General features: G+C 34.7%; 2 protein-coding genes across 2 annotated transcripts in view; one reads left to right on the plus strand and one right to left on the minus strand.

Moving 5' to 3' along the window:
* Positions 1-1,470: 1,470 nt before the first annotated feature.
* Positions 1,471-1,983, minus strand: LOTGIDRAFT_108662 (hypothetical protein; the record flags this gene model as incomplete). Its single annotated transcript, XM_009068352.1, has 2 exons — positions 1,471-1,741; positions 1,811-1,983. Coding segments are annotated over 2 exons (444 nt in total), but the record flags the coding sequence as incomplete, so codon positions are not given.
* Positions 1,984-3,607: 1,624 nt separating this feature from the next.
* The window catches only part of LOTGIDRAFT_61530 (hypothetical protein), a gene marked incomplete at both ends in the record, with an annotated part of 29,560 nt that continues 19,358 nt past the window's right edge, over positions 3,608-13,809 (plus strand). Inside the window, 4 exons of the mRNA XM_009068144.1 lie at positions 3,608-3,768; positions 6,409-6,524; positions 6,918-6,988; positions 8,476-8,607. Coding sequence (XP_009066392.1) covers positions 3,608-3,768; positions 6,409-6,524; positions 6,918-6,988; positions 8,476-8,607 — 480 coding nt within the window. The remainder of the gene's footprint in view (positions 3,769-6,408; positions 6,525-6,917; positions 6,989-8,475; positions 8,608-13,809) is intronic.

Genomic DNA, 13,809 nt, shown 5'->3' on the forward strand with positions numbered 1-13,809 from the left:
TAATTTTTATGCAATTAAAGTATATTTGTACTGATGTTTGAAATGTGTCCAGAATATGAATCAAGTGGTTATTACTTTGAGGTCAAAGGCCCCCTTCCTCAGGGACAGACAAAGCGTAACAAAGCTCGACCAAAGTGTCAGGGTCGTAATAGATTGTTAAAAACTTTGAGCAAAGAGGGACATTCGGCAAGAGCGCCAAAAAAATTAAAAATTTCAGGCGCTCTGTCACGAATTGATTAAAGCGCCGAGAGCGTATCAAAGCTTAACAAAGTTCAGCAAAGCTTGACTCAAAGCGTAGGAAAGCTTAACAGAGCTTTATTCAAAGCGGGGATCCCAGTCTTCACGATCTGTCACCACTTGACACGCTTTGTTAAGATGTCTCAAGATTTGCTACGATCTAGCATGAAGATCTGACATGCTTTGTTACGCTTTCCCATGAATTGAGATGCTTTGATCAAGGATTGACACGCTTTGTTACGCTTAACAAGCTTCCTCATGCTCTGTCACGCTCTCCTATGATACCCAAGCTCTGACTTCAGAGCTGCGACTTGAGTACCACTCATACATGACTACGAAGTCCATAGGTCCTCATTGCATTGTTTCAGAAAAAGTATCCTGAACCTGAAAAACTACACAAAGATGGGACCCAAGAGAGGTAGAGGAGCAGAAAAGATGAGCCAGAGAGGGACAGGCAGAGGCCAGGTGGCTGAAAGGTCAAGGTCTCCAACACCATCCCCATCAGAAGATGAAGCCATGCTGGTTTCAGAGCCAGAGCAGCCACAGTCTCACCCTGCAGGGGGTGATCACCCAGACATCACTGCAGCAGCCTGCAAAAAGCATAAGAACATACCATATTACTATACAACATTGACAGATGCGCAAAAAGAAGAGGTCATTGACTGGCTAAAAGACAATCCCTCCATCTACGCAAAGAGACTGACAGATTATAAAGACTTGAAAGAGAAGCTATGGGAGAACAAAGCTGCTGACATGGGTGTTTAGGTGGCAGACCTCAAAACCTTTTACAAGTCCAACCGTACCAAGATGACCCGCATCAAAAGGACTGTAGGGAAGTCGGGTGATGGTGCTGAGACAGTCGAGGACCTGTCTGCCATGGACAATTGGGTGTGGGAGAAGTTCTCCTTCATCAAAGACCACATCGAAACTGTGAAACAGAGTCCCAGTCTACAGAGCCCTCCTCTCGGAGACTCATCACAGAGTGGTGACTTGAGGCGAAATCTGATGGAGTTTGTGCCTGGCAAGAAAGGTGGTCCGTCCTTCTTGGCCAGACATATAGGTGAGGGTCTGGCACAGCTTCCTGGGGACATCAAACGGACCACAGAGATCAAGCTCATGGAAGTGCTACACGGGGGACAGAGGCAAGCTGAAGAGCGTCAGGAGAATACCATCCCATCCCATCCCATCCCATCCCATCCCATCCCATCCCATCCCATCCCATCCCATCCCATCCTATCCCATCCCATCCCATCCTATTCCGTTGTTTGAGAGACTGCCTGTGTTTGCTGGCTTCTTGATGGTTATATGTTTTCCATCCAAGACACCAACTGCATGGGGGACATTCCACCTCTGTTCAAACTGCTGGGCAAGGTTTCTCCGTGCTTCAGGGGAGGTAGGTGGGTTGAAGACTTCATCTTTATACGGCTGTACAATGGCCTTGCACACTTCCGGAATCAGCTCTGATATGGTGGAGGTACCACATCGGTATCCATATGCCAGTGTCCTTTAGCTGTCCCCAGTGGCCAGATGTCTCAAGGTCATTTCCAGTTTGAGGCCAGCAGAAAAGGGTCACCTGTAGTTAGTCTGCTGCTTCTGGATGACTAGTGCCACTCTCTCAAGGATATCATCGAACACCTCAGGGGTCAATCTCGTGAAGTTTCTGAAGGCAGCAGGGTCTTCTAATCTGAGTTGTGCACCCAGGAGGCTAGTGTATTGACCATACTGTTGTCTTCTTTCTTCATTGAGCTATGGCCTGGTCCAGCAGCTCCTGATGAATGGTCTTCTCCCTCCTGCTGGTAGGTCAACCTCCCCTTGTCTTTGCTGTTCTTCTTCCCTCTCCTCCGTCTCAAGGGCTAGGATATAGTTATACAGTAGGGAGACAAACATTGTGTCTTGTTCAGATAGATTTATGCTCTGGTACATCTGGAACTTCTGGATCTTGTTGTTCTGCCATCGTGCCAAAGATGCAATGATTTTGTGGATCTGCTGTGGATCAGATTTTCCAATGCCTAACAGAGCTTAACAATGCACAACAGAGCTTGATAATCGTATCAGAGCGTGATTTAAAGCGTCATAATCGCATCAAAGCGTAATAAAGCGCATCAAAGCGTGATTTAAAGCGTAACAAAGTGTAACAAGGCCTGATCAAATCAGGAAATAATTCGTCCCCAAAGCGTAGCCAATTCGTATCAGAGCTTATCAGAGCGTAACATTACTTAGGAGATCATGATATTTTTGGAAAAGTAAACTAAAATGATGGCGCTTTGCTCGCCGATTTAAAGCGCGTAATTCGCAGTTTGTGTGAACTAGGCATAAGTAACATTACAACACTCTTCTCATGGTAGGAATCCAATATGGCTTCATAAAATGATGATCGTTCAGCTAAGGAAGATGCAGTGGGTCCAAAGGTTTAAGAAAGTGTTCAATAAAATAGAAGACACACAAACCATTTCACAAAGTTTTACCAATGTTAGTTGATCCAACAATATGGATACTCTATAGCATTACACATGGATAAGCATTCAAATATGTAATTTGCTATAGAAAAAAAATAAGTAGCGGTAGATAACTAAATTAACAGGACCATGTGATCACGTTACAATACAATTACTTTTAAAAAAATGGACATTCATTACCGTGATAAGTTGCAGAGGGCTGTTTGATTGAACATATGAAATGGGGGCGTTTATTTATTGTTAGTTGCATTTATACTGATAGTCCCTAATATAAGCAGAGGATAATATATTATCATTACATCTTATTTCATATTCTCATGTGATTCACTGGAAATAATGTATGAAAGTAATTGGTTTGTTTACTAAGTAACATCAATCAAATTTTAACCCTGTTGACTTGCTAGCCAATCAAACTACTAGACTGTGCCTCAGTGCTGTATATATAGAGTGTGCCTCTATACAGATTAGCCAGCTGCTTTTCAGTTGAACCATTGAGGTGAATCAAAAATCTGTTTGTGTGTGATTTTTCCACAAGATTTTATTTGACCGGTATTGTTTGATTAAATGTTATGAACTATTTCTGTTACTTATCATTTTAGTAAAATTTTCGAATACTATGGCAGGAAAGGAAGGTAATGGCCCTGGTTCTAAGAAGCGTAGAAAAACTAATGAAACAGAAAGTGAGGAAGAAAGTTCAACAAATTATCTTGATTTAAAAGTAAGTTTATTAATGTACCATTTAAATTTTGGATTTTTTTTATCATTATTGATGCATTTTGGAATTTGAAGAACGAAATCTGAGATATTTGAGCATTAATCTCTTATAATTTTGTTTGAGAAAAGAGTAAATTAATGCCTAATGGCCACATTCATTGAGGATTTTTTATACTCAATATACTCATTAATTATTGTAGGTATTTAACGATCCTATTCATGGTCATATTGAACTTCATCCATTATGTGTCAAAATAATAGATACCCCACAGTTTCAAAGATTACGCTATTTGAAACAACTTGGAGCATGTTATTTTGTATATCCTGGAGCGACACACAATAGATTTGAACATTCGATTGGGTAAGTATAATTATACATCTATTTTGATGACATTCCACATTCCAGGAAGAAACAGTCAATCTTATTTCTATGAAAATTAGATCTTTTTATTGTCATTTTGTCCTCGAGAATACTTAAGTTCTTTCTTATGGAACAAGAAAATTAAAAATGAAGCGTGATGTTAAAAGATTAAAAATGCTGTTGTTAAGAAAAATCTTATAAAAGAACAGAGTTAAGTATGAAAGAATGAATATTGGATGTAAAAATGAAAACATAAAAAGAACCTTAACTTTTGTTGAATATAATAACAGGGTAGTTTTTATATGACCAACTTATAATGTGTAAACATTGAAAAAAATAATCTGCTATAGAAAAAACTAAGTAGTCCTCAGGGACAGACACACATAAAATGTCAGTTGAAGTTCAATGATGTCACTTTATTTGGCAGTTGCTAAGTAACATTACAACATTCTTCTCATGGTAGGAATCCAATATTGCTTCATAAAATGATGATGTTCAGCTAAGGAAGATGCAGTGGGTCCAAAGGTTTAAGAAATTGTTCAATAAAATAGAAGACACACAAACCATTTCACAAAGATTTTTAGTCCATTTTTAGTTGATCCAAATAATGTGGATACTGTATAGCACAACACATGGGTAAATATTCTAAAAAATAATAGTCATCTATTATATTGAACAATTTATAATGATGAGTTATTGCCCTTGACTTAGTAAAGACGAAGTGAGCATGTGATAGGTACTTTGAATTCTATTGTTTGAACTTTAACTTGGTCACAACAATTTATCAGGAATGTCATGTCAGAACGTCTTGCCATTAAACATGCCAGATATTTCCCGATCACTCCCGATTTTGTCATAGGGCTGTTGTGGACCAACACACACACCTCATAATATTATCCAACAAAAAATCAGTAAATGTGCGCCAACCTTAAGGAAACATATGTCATAATCCTCAAAAGTTAAATGGATAGCCAGAATGAGGTCTTAGTAAATATTCAGGAGAAATAATTAGGATGAAAGTTTTGACTATAAAATATCATTAAAAGATTGTGTGCAGATAGATAACGTTTGAAAACTGGTTAATTCATTTCTTAGAACATGAGTAATGCGTAAAGATCGTCATTGCTATGTAAATAAAAACATATTCATAGAAATCAAGTGATAAATTGATATATGTCTTTCTTGGATAATAGTTGCATTCCAAGTACATAGATTTCTGAGAAACACTCGATAAATTGAGATAAGGTTGAGTTGAAGTATATAACACCTCATATAGATATTTTGATTATAACTTATACTTAACATTACAAGAAAAATTTGATTTTCTATGTAAACCAATGTTCATATTCTTAGAAATTAAGTGATAAATCTAGTAAGTAAGATTTAAGGTTACTGGAATATACCACGCCTAGCCTCATGTCTATTTTTATTTTCTTGGAATTCTTTGTATTCAAATGTGAAATTGAGCACATATATGTGAAATTAATGTCATAAAGATATATTTGCAATTTATATCATAGTGTTGGGGTATTCAAATTAACATAGGAAAATTTTGTAGAGAAAAGTTAAGGAGGCAGTTTGCAAAATTTTCATCATCAAAAGTGTTGTAAGGTATACCTGAAAAGAATTCTGAAATATGTTATTAATGTCTATGTATCTATTTGAAAAATCTGAAATTGTTTTATAAAGTTTAATTAATAATGGAGAGTACTGATTGTTAATTAAGCAGTTTGACCTAGTTTTGGTGTTCGGCTTTATAACAGCTTGATAGTTTTAGTTGAAACCTTCAGAATAAGTTGGAGACATATTTCTCTGGAAGTAGGTGTTTATTATGTTTAAATCAGTACAGTAGTCTTCTTACACCTATGAAAAAAACACAAATTTAAAAGGCGTAAGAAATGCTTTTGATTAGTTTGGGTGTTTGTGACTTTGAGATATGTTAGGGGGACAAGTTTTCCAGATATTGGTGTATAGTTATCATAATCTGAGGAAAAAATTTGTCTACCTACAAAAAATGTGTAATGTACCTTTAACAGGTTTACTTCCTATTCCTAATCTTACCATATATCTGTATCTTACATTTACGGTAATGATTTACTGCTTGTTTGCATGCTAAAGGCTAAAATTTTGATTTGATCTTGATGGAACTTAGTATGCTTGTAGATATTGAGAAGATTTCAGTCAAGTTCAAAATTGGTAATAATCGGATGAACGGTTTTAGAGTTATTGCCCTTGACTCAGTAAAAATGCGTTAAATTTGACTTGCATGTATGATAAAGGCTTAGTGAAAACGCATTCAATTTGGCTTGGATGGAGGATAAAAGCTGCAATTTTTATCAGATCTTGATCAAACTTATTATGCATGTATATATGGACATGATCTCAGTCAAGTTGAAATTGGTAACAATTGGGTGAACAGTTTTGGAGTTATTGCCCTTGAATTAATTCAATGCATCTAATTTGGCTAGAAATTAGTAACAATCGGATGATTTCACATATTAAACTATTACAGACTTTATCATTTCTAACAGCTGGTAGTGGGCGTATGTTACATTGCCTTGCAAGCTATCTTTATATTTGGTTCAACTTTGGCCATTTCTTCTGTTAAAATTTCAAGTGTTTTTTTTTTTTTTTGCACAGAGTTAGTTACCTTGCATCTGAAATGGTTAAAAGATTAAAAGAATTACAACCAGAATTAAAGATCACAGAAGTTGATAGGTTGTGTGTTACAATTGCTGGTCTTTGCCATGATTTAGGTATTTTTCAATGATTTCTTTCAATTTAAAGCTATTCTCAGACAGAGTTGGCTCTAGTGTTTGTTTGTCTGTAGATCTTTATGTAAACCTCTCTATGTGAACGTATCTTGTCAGCACAAATGCCTGTCAAAATGTTTGTGTAAAGGTCTCTTGACGTTTGCTTTTTTGCATTGTGATATACAGAGATATAATCCTTTTCCCTGAATATTTGATTTGTTGTAGCATCTACAGTTGTCAACCAATTCATATAATTGTTATATTATTTTATCTGATTGGAAAAGGGTATAGTTTGTGACAATTTGGAAGACATTTTTAACTCCCACATGAAATGTAGTTACTATATTTTAGTAGTATACCGTACATAAATTGTATCTGATTTCTCCAATATGTCAGGGCATGGACCATTTTCCCACATGTATGATAATCAGTTTATACCGAAGGTTGATCCCACTACAGAATGGACTGTAAGTAAACGTTAGTTTTCTTTCGTGTTTCATCTTCAAACCATCTTCAATATAACTAGCTAGTTGTGTCAAACAATATAATACAGTGGAGCCTCGTTTATCCGCACATTCCCGTCCCCGATAAAAATCGTGCGGTTTAACAAAAATCCGGATAGTTAAAACATGCCATCTATAGCTAGAGTTATGTCCCTTCCTATCAAGAAGCCTGTTAAGTGTCACGTATCATACGTATGCAACATGTGATAGACATGTGTATACTTTATAGGGCCAATACATCCGTGAAGAACACCAATTGTTTATAATTTTTCATTTAATTTCACTATCATAGCACGATAATAAAAATATCATTCCTTAGAATTAGGATTTGCTAATTTATAAACATAAATTTCCGTGCCGTATCTTCGTAGCGATAATGTTTGATGTGTTCCATAGCCATGATGGTGATCGGGTATGACTGAACGAAAAATTGAATTCAAGTATTACTGAACGAAAGATGGCTTACACGTGATCATTAAATAAACTGCATATTCTCAAATAATGATTTATTAAACACCGATCAACTAGTCATCCTGAATAATACTAATCTGGAAGCCAGTTTCGCTTATTTATAAACACAAATTTCTTTGTCGTAACTTCGTAGGACAAACATTTATTATCGTTCCATATCAATACATGTAATAGAATGCAGGTATGACTGAACGAAAGATGACACTGGTATTCAGGTATGATTGAACAAACTTACACATGATGATTAAAAAATTAACTCACAGTGACATGCGACTAGATGATGAATACTAATTACTATAGAATTTGATAATTGGTTCCCAATCACAGTCGTGCGGAACCGGAAACCGGAGCATCAGATTAACGGTTACTTTTACACAGTAAATATTCCGGTCAAAGTAAAAAGCGTGCAGATATCAGGGTTTCCAGATTATCGGCAACCGGATAAACACGGATCCACTGTAACAATGAATGTCCCAGAGTTTCTCACATAATGACAGGAAATCTATTATGGAACAAAATATATGATTGCTTGACTATCATTGGACTCAGAGCATGAAGTGCATTAAAATTACGTCAGATCATGGATGGCAAGTGAAGTCACCTCAGAAAAAATTTGAAACAAAACGTCTAGATTTGTACTTAAAATAAAACTTTACTACCTTAATTATTATTTCTTCTTTAGTAGTAATGAAAAGTAGGACGTAAAACTTCATTTATTTCATTTCATTTAGTAGTAATGAAAGTAATATAGATTTGACCTGAATAGAGTATTTAGTGAAATGGCTTCTTAGTGAGAGTTCTGCAAAACATGCAAAAACTAAATTGTCATATGAACAGTCTGGTTGTGAATGAAAAAGTTGGAACATTATTGAGTGGATTTTGAGTATTAGTTACTCAGTTGTTTTGAGCATGAAGCAATCTTGACAAAGACATTCTTGAACTTTAATAAATAATAAAATCATTTGTATCTCCATTTACAGCACGAAAAGGCATCAATAGATATGTTGGAGTACATGATTGAAGATAATAAACTAGGTGGTGAGTTTGATGAATATGAAATAACTGATATTGATCTAATATTTATTAAAGAATTGATATATGGACCGTTAGAGGTTAGTTTCAACAAATTTCATAACATCATTCTTATTCTACTATTCCACCTAAATCCTGCTCTGAAATATAGAATAAACTATGATAGCACAGTTTTAACACTTTGAAATATCTTGTTTATGAATTTTTAGATACACAGTGGAGCGACGTTTATCCTCACATTTCTGTTCCTGATAAAATTGTGCAGTTTAACGAATTTCTGGATATCATAACTATAATTATATCCCTTTCTATTAGGAAACATGTCAACTGTCACGTACGCAACACATGATGGACATGTGTGTACTTTATAGGTCCAAACATCGTGAAGAACCTTGATTATTTATAATTTTTCATTTCATTTCAATAACATAGCATGATAATAACCATTGTGTCCAAACCACATTCATCATACTTTCTCGGGGCCGTGGTTACACAAATGAGAAAAATTACGTATTCATAGCTAAATATTGTCAAATCAAAATTGGCCCTTCTGTATTGTATTATTGTACTGTATTCTCACAATGACGATTTATTAAACACCCATCAACGAGATTACGTATTCATAGCTAAATATTGTCAAATCAAAATTGGCCCTTCTGTATTGTATTATTGTACTGTATTCTCACAATGACGATTTATTAAACACCCATCAACGAGGCATCATAAATACCACCAATCCAGTTTTGCTTATTCATAAACATAATTTTTCATGTGACACTATGAAATTGCATTAATAAAAGTATCTGAATTTAAATATAATTTAATTCTTAAATATTTGTGACAAAAATACAGTAATAATTGTGGTAGATTTTGAATATCCGTCGGTCCGTCCGTCAACATTTCTTGTGAGCACTATAGAGACTACAGTTTTTATCCGATTCTGATGAAACTTGGTGTGATCATTGGAATTGATAAGATCTCGGACAAGTTCTAACTTGACGCATTTTCGATGAATGGTTTTTGAGTTATTGCCCTTGACTTTGTTAAAACGCTTCGAAATTTGTTAAAAATAGTTCGTGAGCAGGATTCAAGCTACAGTTTTCAACTGATTCTGATGAAACTTGGTGTGATCATTGGAATTGAAAAGATCTCGGACAAGTTCTAACTTAACGCATTTTTGATGAAGTTTTTGAGTTATTGCCCTTGACTTTGTTAAAACCTGTTGAAATTTGTTAAAAATAGTTTGTGAGCAGGATTGAAGCTACAGTTTTCATCCGATTCTGATGAAACTTGTTGTGATCATTGGAATTGATAAGATATCGGACAAGTTCTGACTTGACACATTTTTGATGAACGGTTTTTATACGCCCACATGAATGTGTGGTCGGTCCATCGGTCTGTCCGTCAACATTTCTTGTGAGCACTATAGAGACTACAGTTTTTATCTGATTTTGATAAAACTTGGTGTGATGCTTTAGATTGATAAGATCTCGGTCAAGTTCGAATTTGACATATTTGCGATGAACGGTTTTTGAGATATTGCCCTTGACTTAGAACGCCTTGAAATTTGTTAAAAATTGTATGTGAGCAGGATTGAAGCTACAGTTTTCATCCGATTCTGATGAAACTTGGTGTGATCATTGGAATTCATAAGATCTTGGACAAGTTCTAACTTGATGCATTTTTCGATGAACGGTTTTTGAGTTATTGCCCTTGACTTTGTTAAAACGCGTCAAAATTTGTTAAAAATAGTTCGTGAGCAGGATTGAAGCTACAGTTTTCAACCGATTCTGATGAAACTTGGTGTGATCATTGGAATTGATAAGATCTCGGACAAGTTCTAACTTGACGCATTTTCGATGAACGGTTTTTGAGTTATTGCCCTTGATTTTGTTAAAGCGCTTCGAAATTTGTTAAAAATAGTTCGTGAGCAGGATTGAAGTTACAGTTCTCAACCGATTCTGATGAAACTTGGCATAATCATTGGAATTCATAAGATCTCGGACAAGTTCTAACTTGACACATTTGCAATGAATGGTTTTTGAGTTATTGCCCTTGACTTTGTTAAAACGCTTCGAAATTTGTTAAAAATAGTTCGTGAGCAGGATTGAAGCTACAGTTCTCAACCGATTCTGATGAAACTTGGTGTGATCATTGGAATTGATAAGATATCGAACAAGTTCTAACTTTACGCATTTGCAATGAATGGTTTTTGAGTTATTGCCCTTGACTTTGTAAAACGCTTGAAAATTTGTTTGTGAGCACAATAGAAGCTACAGTTTTCTACCGAATTTGATGAAAATTGGTGTGATCTATGGAATTGATAAGATCTTGGACAAGTTCTAACTTGACGCATTTTCGATGAAAGGTTTTTGAGTTATTGCCCTTGACTTATGAAAAACGTGTCAAAATTTGTTTGTGAGCACAATAGACGCTACAGTTTTCAACCGATTTTGATGAAACTTGGTGTGATCATTGGAATTGATAAGATCTCGGACAAGTTCTAACTTGAGATATTTTTGATGAACTTTTTTTGAGTTATTGCCCTTGACTTTGTAAACACCCGTTAAAAGTTGTTTTTTGCCCTTGATTAGAGCTGTGTGATTTAAGTGTTTGTTGTATTTGGGTTATTGATATTGATTTTAAAAAACTTTGTGGAATTACTCAGCATAAATAACTGGCATATATATGTAATTGAATTCAAACTAATAAAATTTCTTCAATATGAGAAAATTCGTACTTTAGTCACTAAAGACTGTTTTATCATTTCTGACAGCTGCCAGTGGGCGTATGATACCTTGCCTCGCAAGCTATCTTTAGTTATTGCCCTTGACTTTATTAAAACGCTTCGAAATTTGTTAAAAATAGTTTGTGAGCAGGATTGAAACTACAGTTCTCAACCGATTCTGATGAATTGATGAGATCTCGGACAAATTCTAACTTGACACATTTTCGATGAATGGTTTTTGAGTTATTGCCCTTGACTTTGTAAACGCTTGAAAATTTGTTTGTGAGCACAATAGAAGCTACAGTTTTCTACCGATTTTGATGAAAATTGGTGTGATCTATGGAATTGATAAGATCTTGGACAAGTTCTAACTTGACGCATTTTCGATGAAAGGTTTTTGAGTTATTGCCCTTGACTTATGAAAAACATGTCAAAATTTGTTTGTGAGCACGATAGACGCTACAGTTTTCAACCGATTTTGATGAAACTTGGTGTGATCATTGGAATTGATAAGATCTCAGACAAGTTCTAACTTAAGATATTTTTGATGAACTTTTTTTGAGTTATTGCTCTTGACTTTGTAAACACCCGTCAAAACTTGTTTTTTGCCCTTGATTAGAGCTGTGCGATTTAATTGTTTGTTGTATTTGGGTTATTGCAGTGCGTTCTTTGAAGGCACTGCCTTGTTTTCGAAATGACTTTTTTTTTTTTTTTTTTTTTTTTGTCTACTTCTGGTCACGCTCCCCAGCCAAAACTGCACATACCACAGATTATCTGACATCATCATCTCTTATACTTAGCGTGTCGCTATTGTTTAAATGTAAAATGACGCATCTTCGCCCAACCGGAAATGACGTAGGACTTTAACCGTTCATTACGTCTTTCCAATATCTGCTATTATTCTGAATCTATTTTGAACATAATTTTTGTTTTGTTCATTACTTTGAACTAATGTCTAAAAGATAGCAATTTAAGAAATTTCAAATTTTGACTTTTGTCGCTGACTTTTTGAGATTTTATTTAAAGCATTTTTTAAACTTCCACAATTTTATTGCTATCGATCTGAAAATTTTCATGTAGATAAACATTTTGATTGTGAACAAAAATATGCTTTCAAAATTTTGATATCACTTCCGGTTTTGACGTCATTCGCCTCCAAACTTCAAATTTCAACTTTCAACGGAATTTTGTAGATATTTGAAAAATTCTTTTTGCAATTAGTTATAATTGTCCCCGTAAAGATTTTGGAATCAAAAAATTTGATATGACTCATTTTTATAAAACTCAAAATGGGGCCTCAGGGTAAAATTGGATGTGCGTAAATTTGATGTTTATGTAAACTACAATCGATTGCTAACAAAACATGGGAAGCCGATTTTTGAATTTTGGCTTTGTATTTTTTTTATTTCCGGTTTTATGTTTTCAGTAATTGTCAAAAATATTAAGGCTCATATCTAGTGACTTTGACCTTTGGTAACCTTGTGACCTGAACAAAAGTTGTTGCCTCTTACGAGATCTATCCGATTATATCTACACTTTTGTTGGTCATCGTTAACTTCCGGTTCTACAGCCATTGGAAAATCGCGATTTTTAACTTTGAAGAGCTCTGTCACGTGACCTAATTAACATACAACAAAAATTCTTATATATTCTTTGAGTGCATGAAATCTCCTTTTTGGTGACATATCACACTTGATATTTTGATCAAAATTGCGCGTTTTAAAAATTAATAATTTTGTATTGACTTCTATAGTAACTGTGCGTAAATTCACGGTGTCTATAATCTACCGAAAGTCACCGTTGCCTTAAAAAAAACTTTCAACTACGAATATCTCATAATCTAATAAAATTTTGAACATTATTTAACAATGTACACATCATTACAGACAAATTAAAATTTTTGAAGTGGGCGTGGCGCATTCGGTGTGCATTTACTTTATCTGTAATATTTGCAATTGTCATAACTCCATAAGTTTCCAAGTGTTACCTTTGAAATTTTGCATGAAAATAGATCACTATTTTGGACAATTTGTGATAAGATAACAGTTGTTTGCGTTCTTTACTTTAAAAAAGGGAATAGCTTTAACAATTTTAAAAATGTTCAATTTTAGAAACTTCAAAGACTCATATTACTTTTATTTGACCTTTGTTGACCTTTTCACCTGAACAAAAGTTGTTGCCCATTACGAGATATATCAGATAATACCTTCACTTTTGCTGTGCATCGTTAACTTCCGGTTCTACAGCCAATCGAAAATCGCGATTTTTAACTTTGAAGAGCTCTGTCACGTGACCTAATTTACATACGTGAAAATTTCTCTTATTTCCTTCTTACACACAATCTATTCTTTCAAATGATATATAACACTTGGCATTTTGATTGAAATTGCGCTTTTTAGAATTTGAAAATTTTGTATTGACTTCTATAGTAACTTTAAATACGAATATCTCATGATCAAATGATTGTAAACACTTGAAATTTTGAACATTATTTGACATTGTACACATTATTACAGACAACAAAAAATTTATGCAGTGGGCGTGGCAAATCCGG

The sequence above is a fragment of the Lottia gigantea genome (genome assembly GCF_000327385.1).
Source record: "Lottia gigantea unplaced genomic scaffold LOTGIsca_9, whole genome shotgun sequence".
Classification (NCBI taxonomy): Eukaryota; Metazoa; Mollusca; class Gastropoda; family Lottiidae; genus Lottia; species Lottia gigantea.